This window comes from Camelus ferus, chromosome 15, assembly GCF_009834535.1.
Source record: "Camelus ferus isolate YT-003-E chromosome 15, BCGSAC_Cfer_1.0, whole genome shotgun sequence".
Taxonomy (NCBI): Eukaryota; Metazoa; Chordata; class Mammalia; order Artiodactyla; family Camelidae; genus Camelus; species Camelus ferus.
This window is the reverse complement of record NC_045710.1, coordinates 54,431,455-54,445,409: the sequence shown is the minus strand read 5'-3', so window position 1 is coordinate 54,445,409 and position 13,955 is coordinate 54,431,455. Positions and strand designations below refer to the sequence as shown.

The 13,955-nt window shown below is 46.1% G+C and overlaps 1 protein-coding gene across 1 annotated transcript in view; it reads right to left on the bottom strand.

Annotated features, from left to right (window-relative positions):
• Positions 1-513: 513 nt before the first annotated feature.
• SLC4A5 (solute carrier family 4 member 5) overlaps positions 514-13,955 on the bottom strand; it is an 88,844-nt gene continuing 75,402 nt past the window's right edge. Inside the window, exons 22-27 of the mRNA XM_032497879.1 lie at positions 10,125-10,193; positions 9,329-9,502; positions 6,965-7,120; positions 5,337-5,421; positions 4,172-4,239; positions 514-2,530 (exon numbers count right to left, since the gene is read on the bottom strand). Of these exons, the coding sequence (XP_032353770.1) occupies positions 4,205-4,239; positions 5,337-5,421; positions 6,965-7,120; positions 9,329-9,502; positions 10,125-10,193 (519 nt within the window). The 3' untranslated portion in view covers positions 514-2,530; positions 4,172-4,204. The remainder of the gene's footprint in view (positions 2,531-4,171; positions 4,240-5,336; positions 5,422-6,964; positions 7,121-9,328; positions 9,503-10,124; positions 10,194-13,955) is intronic.

Below are 13,955 nucleotides of genomic sequence, written 5' to 3'. Positions count from 1 at the left end.
GCCAAGCCAGGACCTTAATCTGTAAGACTCATTTAAGTGGCTACTCTTGTTCTGAGTGTTTTCTACACCATGTGTTCAGTTTACACAGGACTTCTTGATATATTTCGCCAAGTGCCCCCTCCCCCATACATTTTTTTTTCTGTGTGTGTGTGTGTGTGTGTGTGTGTGTGTGTGTGTGTGTGTGTATGTTTAAAGCATCTGTTTGATTGCACAGATCTGAGGTATTTGCTGTGGCACATTTGAGGCTAGGATAGGGCCCGTGGATTCTGGTCGAGGGCTGGGTATGTAGCTTTCATGAAGGCAGAAGCAGCCCCTGCTCCGGGCAGCTGGAGGCAAAGAGAGAAAGGAGAACCTCCATCCTTGTTCCTCTGCCAGCTGCCTTTGTACTTTTGATAGTTTTCTGGAGACGAAGGAAGGTGGTAGTTTGGTAGAGATGTTTTTGAAAGTGAGGAATAGCTCCTGTCCATAAGACGTGCCTGCTGACTTACCTAAATGATTAATCACGGAGCAAGATGAGCAGACAGGATTAAGTTTTATTGAATTGTAGTTACAAGTGGAAAAAAGTACTGACCTGCATGGAGAAGGAACAATATGTCAACCTGTTAAAAGCTATGGATATTAAAATGTTCGTGCGGGCACCCGCGATCGTGTGTGTGTGTCTGTGTCTGTGTGTGTACGTATATATATATACAAGATAGAAATGACATGTAAGGTGAAAATTACAGTGATCAATTTACAGCAACAAAAAATTAACATTGTAGTTTTCCAGCTTGTTTGATTAATCAAGCACACTTAGTCCTGAATCCATAACATTTCTACAGTTCCGTCTGGACAAAGTGCTATTGGTAGTCAGCCAGGTTTTAAAACAGAAATGTTAAGGGTAGATTGCTAGCTCTCCCAGAACTGGTGCAGATGAAAATAAAGAATTTATACTTATATTCAGGCAATCGTTCTGGATTAGGGAGCAGCTAAGTAATTCTGCTCTCAGTAGAAGTTATAGAGGGTTAGAGCTTTATCTCATGCAGTATTCCTTGGAAGGAGCTCTGAGATTTAATTTAATAAACACAGAACTTTCTATGGATCAGGCACTGCACTGACTCTGGGGATTACAATTTAAGTGTCTCCTTACTCAGGGTGTTTAAGGATCTACAGTCAATTATCTTTAAAAAACAGAAAGCAATAAAGAAGAAGCACCTCCATTTGTCATCCTGAGTAAATGTAACTGTAACCAAAGTGATTTAATCAAGATTCAAATCCATAGTTGTTTTGGGGAAGGTAAATGTCAGATGCATTGTGACTGTCAGGCACACCATAGGTGGTAAATAAACATGGTTGGTGTTTGTTAAATATGGATTGAAGATAAAAAGACTGATCTTAAGTTTCATGAGGAAAAGTGTCTGCTTCATTATTAACGGGTTTTAAATCTACCCAATTGGCTTCCAGTTACTCCTTTAAAGTACTAGTCTGACTAGTACTGTGGAGGTATAATCTTTCAAAATTTCCACTTAGCCCTGCTTAACATGCAGTGTTCGTGTGACTGCAGGTTTGACTTTGGAAAGCAGGCCATTGAAAACTTGCAGAAAGGATCTTCCCAAATGCATAAAGAAATGTGAGTTGGGGTTTGAAAAACCAGTGATACTAATTTAAAGGATCATTTTGTTGATTGACTATGTGATTTGAGATTTCACTTTAACGAGAACTATTTTGTTTTAAAAATATCCACTCAAATGTGTTGGTTCTTTCACTACCAGACTTTTAGAACTGGCTTTCAATCTGGGAAAGACTGAGTCACGCTTCTGTGCTGAAGTAAGACCCATAATGCAGATAGTTCAAACTTTTCATATGACCCTTAGAAAACTGAATGAGATGGAGAGAAAAGGGGACGTATTTAGCATTTCTTAATATGCAGAATTGCAAAACAAATTTTCCAAACTTGGTCTATTGAAGTACAAGTATTTTAACAGTTCTTTCAAGACCATCTAGATAGTTTAAAATCTAAGCTTTAAAAAAAAATCTTAGCTGATACTTGTTTTAAAGAAAAATTGACTATTGCCCCTTTATCTTAGCTACAGTTTTAAGAGGCAAGCATTTTTTTCATTTCAAAAGAAATGTTATAATTTCTATGCTGGACTGCATTTTAAAATTAGATGTAACATTTAGCTTTAGTTATTTTCATAACTACAAAGGGAAGCGGAGGGCTTTGCACGTAAGCAGTACTTTTTGTCAACAGATCTCCAGTTTTCTGTCAAGCGAAATCACTCCCTCTGTTTGGTAAATAAGGAAACAGGCTCAGAAAAGTGAATGGTTTTGGCCCAGAAGCTCACAATGAGGACAGATCGTGCCCCACCTGGGGGAAGCTCCGACCTAGAGGGTTGTCTCGCCATCAGTGTCTCTTGCAAATCTGTCCACGTCTGTGAAGTCACAGTCCGACTCCATCTCGATCTTCACCTGCGGCACCATGAAGACCGGGCTCTGTGCGTAGTTGAAGGCAGGCGAAGCCGGACAGGAAATTTTGAAGTGCAGGGTGATGCTGAACGAGGAAAAGAAGGAAGGAAGAATGGTTTATCTAGTTTGCGGTGTTTTCAGTGTTATCCGCCAGAGCAGGGCTGCAGTGCACAGAGCTCTGTCTTTGCTCTCAAACCCTTAGCACATCGCTGGAACTAGCAGTGTCCCATCTGCTGGGCCCTCAGCTGTGGCCATGACTGGTCTCGCCCTGTTTCAACCTATTTTTTACACTGCTGCCAATGTGAACTTTCTGGATCACGAATCTGACTGTGGCCCCCCACTGTTCAAAGAGAGAATCCCATTATTTAGTGGCCTTTCCTTCCATCTCCTTTCATAGATGCGGTAAAACACCAGTGTAGCTGCGAGGGGCCGTCACCACTTACCACATCGTCTGCATTTCTGACCTTGTCCCGAGCTTTGTGTACTGGAACAGGTTTTTAGAAATGTCTTGGTACAAATTCTCTCTCCATTAGCTGAAACTGGAACAATTTGTGTAGGCTCATTTATTATTTTTGCGGGGGGGTGGGGGGGTGGTAATTAGGTTTATTTTATTCTTGCTAAGCATGCCCTCTACCACGCGAGCTATACCTTCCGGCCTTGTGTTGGCTACTTTAAGATGAAAATAAATCAAGACAAGAGTGCTTTTCCTCTAACACATTTATATGTTAAAGATCAGTGGCACTAAGTGCCCAGGAGCCCTGATCGGGGAGGTGGGGTGAGAAAGCAGGCGGAGACGTAATTTGGACTCCAGTGGCCTTGGGCCGGCTGCTTAGGGAAGCTTTATTGGTGATAAGTCTCTTCTCATCCTGGCGATGTGGTAACAGCTCCAACTGAGCTCAGAAGATCCCATGCATGTTTCCTAAACTCTCTCGGGTGAGTGCTGTCTGCGTCTGGACGCAGCGGCCTCTGGGCTTGGAGTAGCCCGTGCTCTCACTGTCAGATCTGGCACAGAGCGGTTCCTGTGCAGCTCAGGGCCCCCCGTAGGAGCGGGCCTGCCCCCACCATCTCCCCTAGAAATGACAGGCAGACTTTCTGGCCTCTGCATTCCTCTTTTCCATTTTTTACCCCTCCCCCCGCCACCCTTGTTTTCAATCATCAAGTAGTCCCACCTTTTCTGAGGGTGGCTTCTCATTAGGAACAGCAGGGAATCATGTTGTTGGCATGAGAGTTCCTGGAAACTGGCCTTCAAGCCTTTCTTGACTTTCTATCTCCACTTGATCACTGAGCCTTAGTTGGCTTTCCTTGACACCTTTTCTGACCTTTGCTAATTAACGATGCTGTTTTTTTTATTCCACAAGGGTATTAGAGTACCTGATGTTTTGATCCTTAAAGTTCATTTATCCTGGCTTTCAGTAATGTATACTTAAGTCATGTCTAATTTCTGTTTTCTTTTTTCAATGTTGACTTTCAATTTTCATTCTAGTTAATATTTGGTAATAATTTCCTTTTCCAAAGTTGAATACCTTTGTATATTACAATCATGTTCTATCAGTAGGAGGACACATTTGCTACTTGACACTCAGTAATCAGGTTGATACGTTTGTGGACCGGCAAAGGCTTTTTCACTAAGATGCTGGCTAGCCTGGGAAATCCTAGCCCCTCAGCCTTCCCGGCCGCTGCTTAGCCTCTTACCAAACACCCAAGGAGCCTACCGCAGGGTTGTTACCTTCGGTCGAGTTCTGAATCACTGAAGGAAGAATCAGAGTGAGTAACTCCAACTGGAAGATCTTTTTCCTGGTAGGAAAATTAAAGTGTCAGATGTGGAGCAGGTTTGAGAACTATTCTGGAGAACACCTCTTTCCCCAGTGCTTCCCTCACCCATTTCTTCTCCTTTCTGTTCTCTTATTAAGCCCACGGCCAGTGCTACACAAGAGAATTCAGGGGCCTCTCAGAGATGAGTGGCTTCTGGTTCAGTTATTCCTTCACCCAGAGGTGGGTGGGGGCCAGGCAAGAATGAGAAAGGGGATGAAGTGTACAGACGGGAAGGGAAGGAGAATGAGAAACTCAGAAGGGAGAGGTACTTCTGATGGAGAAAGTGACGGGAATCCCTTCCTTGAAAGGCCCTAAGGTAGACGTGGCGGGGGGCTGGCGGGATCCCTGATCTGGGTCTTTGAGGAAAGTGGCAAGCCCTATATTAGGAGCCCTGGGGTCAGGACTCAAGTTGGGATCTCAGACGACTCCCAGGATAGACTGTGTTTGTCTTGATGACAAGACTGTCCACCAGTAGGGAGCTGAGGCCGGGAGGGGGTAAAGACAGCAGTGAAACACCCCATAATCTTCATCAGCAGCGTCTGATGCTGATTTCCAGGCAGCTTCCCTTTCAGCATGTGGGAGGAGCTTGTGGTCCACGCAGAAGCACAGCCCGACCACCAGGACCTTGACTGAGCTATAGTCCCGCTGTGACACTGCTTACGCGTTTCTCTACAGGGGACAACTCGGCCTTGGATTTGAGCTGTCAGTCATTTCAGCAACCACCGGCAAACCTGAGAGGTTCAGCGGGTCATGTTTGGATCAACGTGGCCTGAAACAGTGCAAGAGAGGGCCGGGTGGTGTCACAGGCATCTGGGGGCACCCGGGGTAAGGAAGGAACCAGGGCGTCTGCCTGAACTAAGGCGAAGATTGATCACTGACGTCTACAGGGTTCGACCTGGGGCTTCCATCTGGTTGGAGTCCCAATTCCTCTAGCCCGGCTCTCTCTGAACTCTGCCTAGCACAGGAGTCCTTCAGTATCTAAGGCCATCAGCTCTGAGTTAAAGATGGAAGTTCCTTGAGGAAGAGGTGGAGGCTTTAGTAGGAAGTAGGAAGGGAGAGGCACCATGTGTTTTACTTACTGGTAATGCAGTGGATACCGATTTGGGGATCTGATTGGACACTTTCCATGGGAATCTTTATAACTGAGGGAGGAGGGAACTGGGGCTGGAGAGAAACAGTGGGAAAAGCTGGTGAACACCACCAATACAAAATTGGCTTTCTTGCCAAGATGGAAAATACATGCATCCACAGTACGCAAACCACCATCCCCTTCACACCCACGCTAAATGGGGGGGGGGGTGCCACAAACACCCGGGGTCCCCTGAGGACACGAGAAAGGACGGAACTCTTCTGGGAACGTTACTCATCAGACCAGGCTCAGCTGTCGTGGTAACCAGTCACTTGAGAGTGAACCTCACACAGTAGCTGTGTTAAGTCATTTTACACGCCAGACAAATTTATGTAAATCAAATCCCGTTTTTCCATTGAATATATCATATAATCCAGAGATGCTTTTTCCCACCCCTGAAGCAGTTCCTGGCACCTGGTAGTGACTCAAATATTCACCGAATGAATCAATGAAAGAGTAAGTATTTGTCTTTTTAAAAGGCACTGAGACTCAGTTTCTTTGTTCTTAGAACCTACCTTTGCAAATCATCTAAATCATCAATGAAAAACACGTGAATGGGGATTCTGAGCTTCTTACCTTCCTGGAAAAGGACAGTAATTAAGGACCAGGGGAGTTCTGGCCTATGACTACCATCAGAAGATGGTTTAATAGTCGCCAGTCAGCAAAAGGCAAGATAGCCAGGAAGCCAGTTTAAGGCCGAGGCAGGGATGTGGGCTTGGGTCACTTTGGGGGAACGGGAGCCAGCCATGGTGGTAGGAGTGGCATGGCAGCTTAGCGTATCGGAAATGACTGGATTCAGTCAGGAGTGGTTTTCCTAACCCCTCTTAGACATTTAGCTCTGTTCTGTCTTGGGTGAGTCCCTTTCCCTCGTGGGGGACAGCTTCATCACCTGTAATGAGCACTTGCACCAGACGACCTCTCTGCCTAGCGTTTTGTGATTCGCTGTAAGTTCTGGGCTGGCTTCTGCTCTGTTGACTCCCTGAGGCCTTTGGGGGTGAGATGGGGCAGGATCGTGGGAGAAGGGAGGGGCAGACGGGGCAACTGAGCGGTCCCAGGCATCGGGGGAGAGGAGTCACTTCCCTTTCAGTGAGGTCACATGCCTCTTCCTCCACTTACCTCCCAGTACCCGAGGGGCAGGCCCAGCAGACCCTGTTCCCCAGTCCTCCCACCTGTCCAGGAGTCCAGGCTACTAACGAGTCCCCATTAGACGCCTCCTCCCAGGCCTGCCCTCATGTTTGGCGGTCAGTCCTCATAGCCTCCTCCACGATGGAGCTGAGTCTTCACCCTGCTCCCTCAGGGGCCTGCACTGAGGTTGATAATGGTCCCAAGGGCCCCAGGAATGGGGAAAAGTAGGCGAGGCCGACCAAGCCTTCCCTGGGTAGGCGGGGCTCGAGGACATTCACATAAACATGATTTTAGCGCCCCAGACCAAGACAAGCAGAAGCCTCAGCTCCTCCTGTCCTGGGCCCAGACCTCGGCTCCAGGCCGCCTGAGAAGCCCCCGCCTGCCAGGCCCGGCAGAAGCGGAGGGCGGGGCTCCTGATCCCTCCCACCAGCCCAGGCCTCACACCCTCCCCACCTCCTCATCACTGTCCTCTTGGGCCCCTTTCCTTCTCTTCTTCTTCTTATCTGCCTCCTTCTTCTCCTTCTCTGGGAGGATGTTGTCAATCCAGGCTAGATCGTGCTGGGAGAAGATGAGGTCCAGAAGCTTTCGAACAATGATGAGGCCCAGGATCTGTGGTGAGAGTACAGAGGAAACCACGGGCTCAAGGCCTCATACTTGGGCACAGGGTTTTCCTCCCTCAGTCGACTTTATTCTTTAGAACCCTCTCAAAGCTCCCACAGACCAGTGTTCACCTCCCACCGCCTTGGTTCACGTCGTCTGGCCCTTCCTCGGTTGAGGGGCAGTGCCTACCAGTGACCTGGCGGGACAGAGCCTGTGATGGCTGAGGTGGGAGCGAGGTGGGGATGTGGGCTGGAGAATTAGTTATTCTGAAGATGGGTGGCTTTCAGACCTGGGCTGGCATCAGATCACCTGGTGGGCTGTTAATCCACAAGCTGCTAGGTGCTAGGTGAGTGTCTGACTCAGCAGGTCTGGCGGGGGGAGCTGAGAATTTATTTGCCTCTCTGCCAAGATTCCCAGGAGGTGTTGATGCTCCTTATTCACGGACCACACTTGGAGAGTAGCTGTCCCTTTGCCCCTGTTTCTGAGAGCTGCCCATCTCTCTGCTAACAAAATCTGAATAAAACACACTCGCATAGCTGGAATTTTTAAAAGAAAGCCTAGAAAGTTTGGTTCTGTTCAGGATAAACAAATTAAAGGGAAAAACACATGCTCTTTGGGGGAGATTTTACAGTGACTTTTTAATAAACACAACGGGTCCAGGTAGCTAGTTATAAATACTGTCTTCTTACTACCAAGAACTGGCCATGAAATGAGGTCAGGGAGAAAACCATGCAGGCAAATTTAACACTGCTTCCTCACTGACCTTGCATCTTGGGAGCAGGGAGAGCTCAGGAGCTGGACAGACCTGGAGTCTAAAATTCCTGGCTCTAAAAATAAATGGTGGTTGCTAGGGGCAAGGGCGAGAAGAGGGGCTGTTTACACTGGGACAACATGGAATTTTAGAGATGATGTAACTGTTCTGTTTCATGACTATGGTGGTGCAAATCACAACTCTGTGACTTGTCAAAACTCAGAACCACAGAATGAATTTGACTGCGTGTAAACTAAAAAATATCAAAGTCGGGGAAGGTATGAACCTAGGCTCTGCTCCTTTCTGGTGTGTGACTTGAGTCATTCACACATGCTCTTTGAGCCTCAGTTTTCTGGTCTGTAAAATGGGGTTACTGGTAGTACTTTAGGGCTGGGGTAGATTAAATGAGACAGCACTCAGTACCTCCCAGTGGTGACTGTTCTTTCCCCTCATACCTCTGCACCCCATGAGGGCACTGTTGGGGAAGACCCACATCACTTTTCCTAGGCTGGTGGTTTTCAACCTTGGCTGCACATTTATGCTTACCTGTAGACTTATTACAAACCAATGCCTGGGTTTCTCCAAGAGATCCTGATTTAATTAGTCTGGGGTAAGGCCCGGGCACATGTAGTTTTAAAAAGCTCCCAAGTGACTCTTATGAGCAGCCAGGGTCAAGAATCACTGACTCAGAGCCCTCCCAGGAGGGCCCACTTCAAATCTGACTTCTGTCCCTAATCCAGCCCTGTTGGCTTTGCGGCTCACTGAGGGCTTCCCCCAAGCATTAGCCCACAGTCCCCCCTCCCCCATTCCCCATGCCCCAGCAGGGGCAGAGGTCACTGTTGTTGGCTTTTCTTCTTTTCCCTTTTTATTCTGGAATAATTTCAAATTTACATACAATTTCAAGAAAAGTCAAAGAACGCCCATGTATTTACCCCCGCTTCTCCATACATCATGTTGATGACATTGGACTCTGACGTTCTAAATCTCTTGATTCCAGTTCTCCCTGCCCCCATCCCCCCATTTATCTTTTCAAATTCAGTTACTTTGAAGGATGAAAAGATTTCTATTCAGTACGGATCTACACCTGTACTCAGTGAATTTTGACAGTTGGGAACTCGGTCTCTTTGTCGCTTCTCCATTGTGCCCCAGAGTTGGGGAGATTGGGTGGCTTTTGCGTTCTCGCTGAGCCGCCCTGACCTGAGCTGGGTGGCGGTGGGCGGGCGGGCTGTCACAGCAGCATCCCCCCACTGCACAGACCCTTCCTCCTCCTCACTCCTCTGCATCCTCTCCATTTCCTTCCGCCACCATCTGGCCTGGAGTCACAACCCGAATCTTGATCAGTGCCTGCCTTTGTGACCCCGAGAGAGTCTGGGCATCGCGGAGGAGAAGGCGAGGGCGGATCTCCCCGTAGACACCTTCCCTGGCTGAATCTGCCCCACAGGAGGGGAAGCCTGTGCCCATCTTACCATGACTGGGAAGATGATGGCGGCCACCGTGGACTTGAGGATCCAGAGCACAGCCAAGCAGAGTATCTGCACCAGGGTGAAGAGATGGATCCGGCGCAGGGGCACGTGCCGCAGGAAGGCATGGTCTGGCTGGTGCTTGGCTGGCATCAGGAAGAGTTTGCAGCGATCCCAGAACTGGCAAGGATAGCGCAAGACTCAGCCAGGCCCTGGGCACCCCGGTGGCCCTGCTGGGGGCTTGGGACTGGTGGAATGGGTGCCACAGTGGGGTCTGGTCAGGACTTAAGGATGCAAAGGAGGGGGACTGGAGGTCTAGGGGGACATATAGCAAGATCTTACGGTGGGGAGGGCCTGAGCCCTGGGTAAGGGGTACAGCCCTGGAGCTGGCCCCAGTGAACATTGTCCATATTCAAGGCAAATGCAACTTAACAGCAGCACAAGCTATCCAAGACATCTGGTGTCTCACGGTAAATAAAGAACAAAACAAAATGTTTTCTTCTGTGCAGATTGCCCTAGAGAAGAGAGAAGTTGAGTAAAATGCTCATAGGAGTCAGCCCGATCTGGGTTTTGAATGCTGAGCCTCAGTTTCCTCATCTGTAAAATAGATTAGATTATAAAACACCTATAAAGCGCCTGGTGTAGTCACTTTTCATACTGGCGCACAGTAGATGGTAGTATCGGTATCACTGCTGTGGTTTCATTGCCCTGGGAAAGCGAGCACTGGGGTTTCTGCGGCACGCAACCAGATGTGGAGTGCTGATCCCATCAGCTCAGCCTGGGGGGCAGGGGAGGGCCTTACCTGGATGCCATTCAGGGAGGCCACACCCATGTAGAGGAAGACTCCATACAGCACGGGCAGAGGGATGTACTGGAATGAGAGAGGGAAGCAGAGCTTTGGCCGGGGCCTCTGCCCAAGGCAGGCTGTTGGCCACCCCGTTCTGGATGGCAGTGTCTGCCAAGCCATAGACGCAGCCTGGCCAGCCTCAGCTTTCTCCAAGTGATGAGAGAGCTGGATGTTTAGAGGAACGAAGTGTCTGCGGGCAGATGTGGAACCAGAGTGTCAGTGGGGCAGGAGATGGTCTCTGGGGCTCTCCTGCCCCCTTCTCAGGCCGGGGGAGCTAGCCCAGTGCACAGCTGTTCTCTTGGCCCTTTAGACCCTGCAGAAGCCACGTGGTCTGGCTGAAGACACATCTTCTGGAACATGGCAAATCTCCAGAGCCTGCTCATTCCTGCCCTCCCCTTCCTACCTCCAGCCCCAGCTGAGAGCCCCCCTAAACTACACTGCTCAGCTCGCAGGAGGTGGGGACTTCTGATGAGCTGACCTGCTAATGAGCGAGGAGTACCTGCTGATGAATACAACTCTCGCATCACATACAATCAGATACAAAAAGAAGCAGAACAGGAGTGTATGATGTAACCACTGCTGGTCGACAAGTAACTGCTACTGGTTTAGTGGGTGTCTTTCCTTCCCATCATGCTCATGGTAGTTGGTTTGCTTTTTTCAAAATAGGATCACATCACTCATACTGCTCTACAGTCATTGTTGTGACTCCTTGGAAGCCTTTCGCGGTGTGTCTCCATGGCCTGTGTAAGCTGTGTCTCTGCCTCTTGCATCCTTCCCTTCACCTGCACCTGTGACTCAGCACCGCCAGCAAGGCTGCTCGGACTCGCTCCCACGGCTGCCTTGTTGAACACATGGGAGAACATATAGTACTGCGTCCAACTTTTAGAAGCCGTTTAAGAATGCCGGCAAATCCAAAGGATATACAACGGAGAAAAGACAGTCACTTTGGCAAGTGGTACTGGGGAGGCTGGACAGCCGCATGTAAATCAGTGAGGTTAGAACACCCCCGCACACCACACACAAAGATAAACTCAAAATGGCTTAAAGACTTAAACGTAAGATTGGATGTGATAAATCTCCTAGAAAAGAACACAGGCAAAACATTCCCTGACATAAATTGTAGCAATGCTTTCCTGGGTCAGTCTCCCAAAACAACAGAAATAAAAGCAAAAATAAACAAATGGGACTCAACCAAACTTACAAGCTTTTGCACAGCAAAGGAAACTATAAATAAAATGAAAAGGCAACTTACAGACTGGGAGAAAATATTTGCGAATGATGCAAATGACAAGGGATTAATTTCCAAAATATACAAATAGCTCACACAACTCAATGACAAAAACACAAACCCAATCAAAAAAATGGGCAGAAGAGCTAAACATACATTTTTTCAAAGAAGACAGATGGCCAAGAGGCACATGAAAAGATGTTCAATATCACTAACTATCAGAGAAATGCAAATCAAAACTACAATGAGGTATCACTTCACATCGGTCAGAATGGCTGTATTATTAAAAATCCACAAACAATAAATGCTAGAGAGGGTGTGAAGAAAAGGGAACCCTCTTACACTGTTGGTGGGAAGGTAATTTGGTGCAGCCACTATGGAAAATAGTATGGAGACTCCTTAAAAACCTAAAAATAGAGTTACCATATGATCCAGCAATCCCACTCCTGGGCATATATCTGGAGGAAACTCTAACTTGAAAAGACACCTGCACCCCAATGTCCATAGCAGCACTATTTATAATAGCCAAGACATGGAAGCAACCTAAATGTCCACTGACAGATGATTAGATAATAATAATTAGAATCCAAAAAATGATACAAATGAACTTATTTACAAATCAGAAACAGATTTACATAGAAAACAAACTTTGGGTTACCAAAGGGGAAAAGGAGGAGGGGAGGGATAAATTTGGACTATGGGGCTAACGATATAAACTACTATGCATAATATAGATAAGCAACAAGGATTTACTATATAACACAGGGAACAATATTCAATATCTTGTATTAACCTATAATGGAAAATAATTTGAAAAAAATACATGTATATATTTTTAAAATTTCAATGAACAATATTGTCCTAATTAGTGTGGGAGCAATTAAGAGAGAAATAAAATCTTAAAGAAAAGACTAAGCTAGAATCTATAATACAAATTTAAAATGTCTTAAAGCTTCTCTTTTGCCTTAATGAGTATGAAAACCACATCAAACACGAGAACTAGGCTAAGTCTTAGACAGTTTGTAGTTACCAGTTACATCAAGTCACCTCATTATCAAGTCTAGGAAACTGTCTCCAGTCCTGTCATTTGCTCAAGCAGCTTTCTCAGAAAATCCCAACGGCCCGTGACACCACACTCTGACCAGTGATGGGGCTGTGATCTAGGATTCTAGATTAATCAGTGCAAATCTTTCTTGGATCTCTGGGGAATGGCCCTTTGCAAATATTAACATGATAAAGTGGCAAAACGGTGGCTCTTAGTGTCAGCTTTATACCTCCTGTGAAAGCAGTGAGCAAGGACCACAGTCCTACACACATAAGGACATCACAGCCTTATGATATAATTTGAGGCTGAGAACACGAGAACAACATGAGAACCAGATGCGGCGCTTCTGACACGGTCAGGAGTTTCTTTGAGGCAGAATGCAGAAATCCACAGTCCTGAAGAATTGTGAGCAAAAAAGGAAACAAGACAAAAAAAAACCCTCGGGGTTTGGGATGAACTGAGAATATACACAGCTGAGTGTGTGAGACATTTATGCTGCCCGTCATTTACACGGCCATGGCCATTTCATCCTCCAGTGCCCTCGTTTGCCAAGATAACCAAACATTTGCAACTTGGTGATGGAAGAACTGAAGATGATCACTGATCTTCACTGATCCTTTAATAAACATCTCTGTGTCTAATATCAGCCCAACCACCCACTGACACACAGAGAGGGGTGGGGGGGATTTTGCTCCTCGCTGCTCAAACTGTGGTCTTTGGACCAGCATCATTGGCACCATTGGTGAGTTTGTTAAAAATGCAGAACTCGGGGCCCCACCCAGATCTACTGAGTCAGTATCATCATTTAACAAGATTCCAAGGAGATTTTTATACACATTAAAATTTGAGAAGCCCTGGAACAGAACTCTATTGGAAGAATTGGTATAAAAATTTAATTGGAAATAAATTCTGGGATTAAATCTAGGACCTCGGGTCTGGATTAAGTTCTTGAACTGGCTATACCAAATATCTCTTAAATAATAATAACCTAAAACCGATCCAGTACGTAGTACTGCTGTCAGCTAGTGATAATGCTTTAACCACCTAACAATTTTGAAAGCCTTGATATAATCAAACCAGAAATCTTAAACCTTACGTTCAGTAAAAATTTATATGTCTTCCTGGCTATAAAATTTATCAAATAGATTAATTTGTGGTTAAATAAATTGATTATATATTTTTTCCACTCATTGTAGAAAAACATGAGCAGGCAGATTTTTCAGATCCTTTTGTGGTTGAAGGCAAAGACAATATCAGAGCATTTGGTGGCCCCATAAAGTTTTGCATGACAGCCAAAGCAGTAATGAACATTTTCTCATATCTGGCAACTTAATCTGTTTATAGAGCCCATTTATTTATTTATCTTTAAAACTTTTTAAAAATTGAAGTATAGCTCATTCATAATGTTGTGTTAGTTTCTGGTGTACAGTATAGTGATTCAATTTTATATATATATACACAATTTTATATATATAAATATACATATATATATATATTTTTCATTACAGGTTAC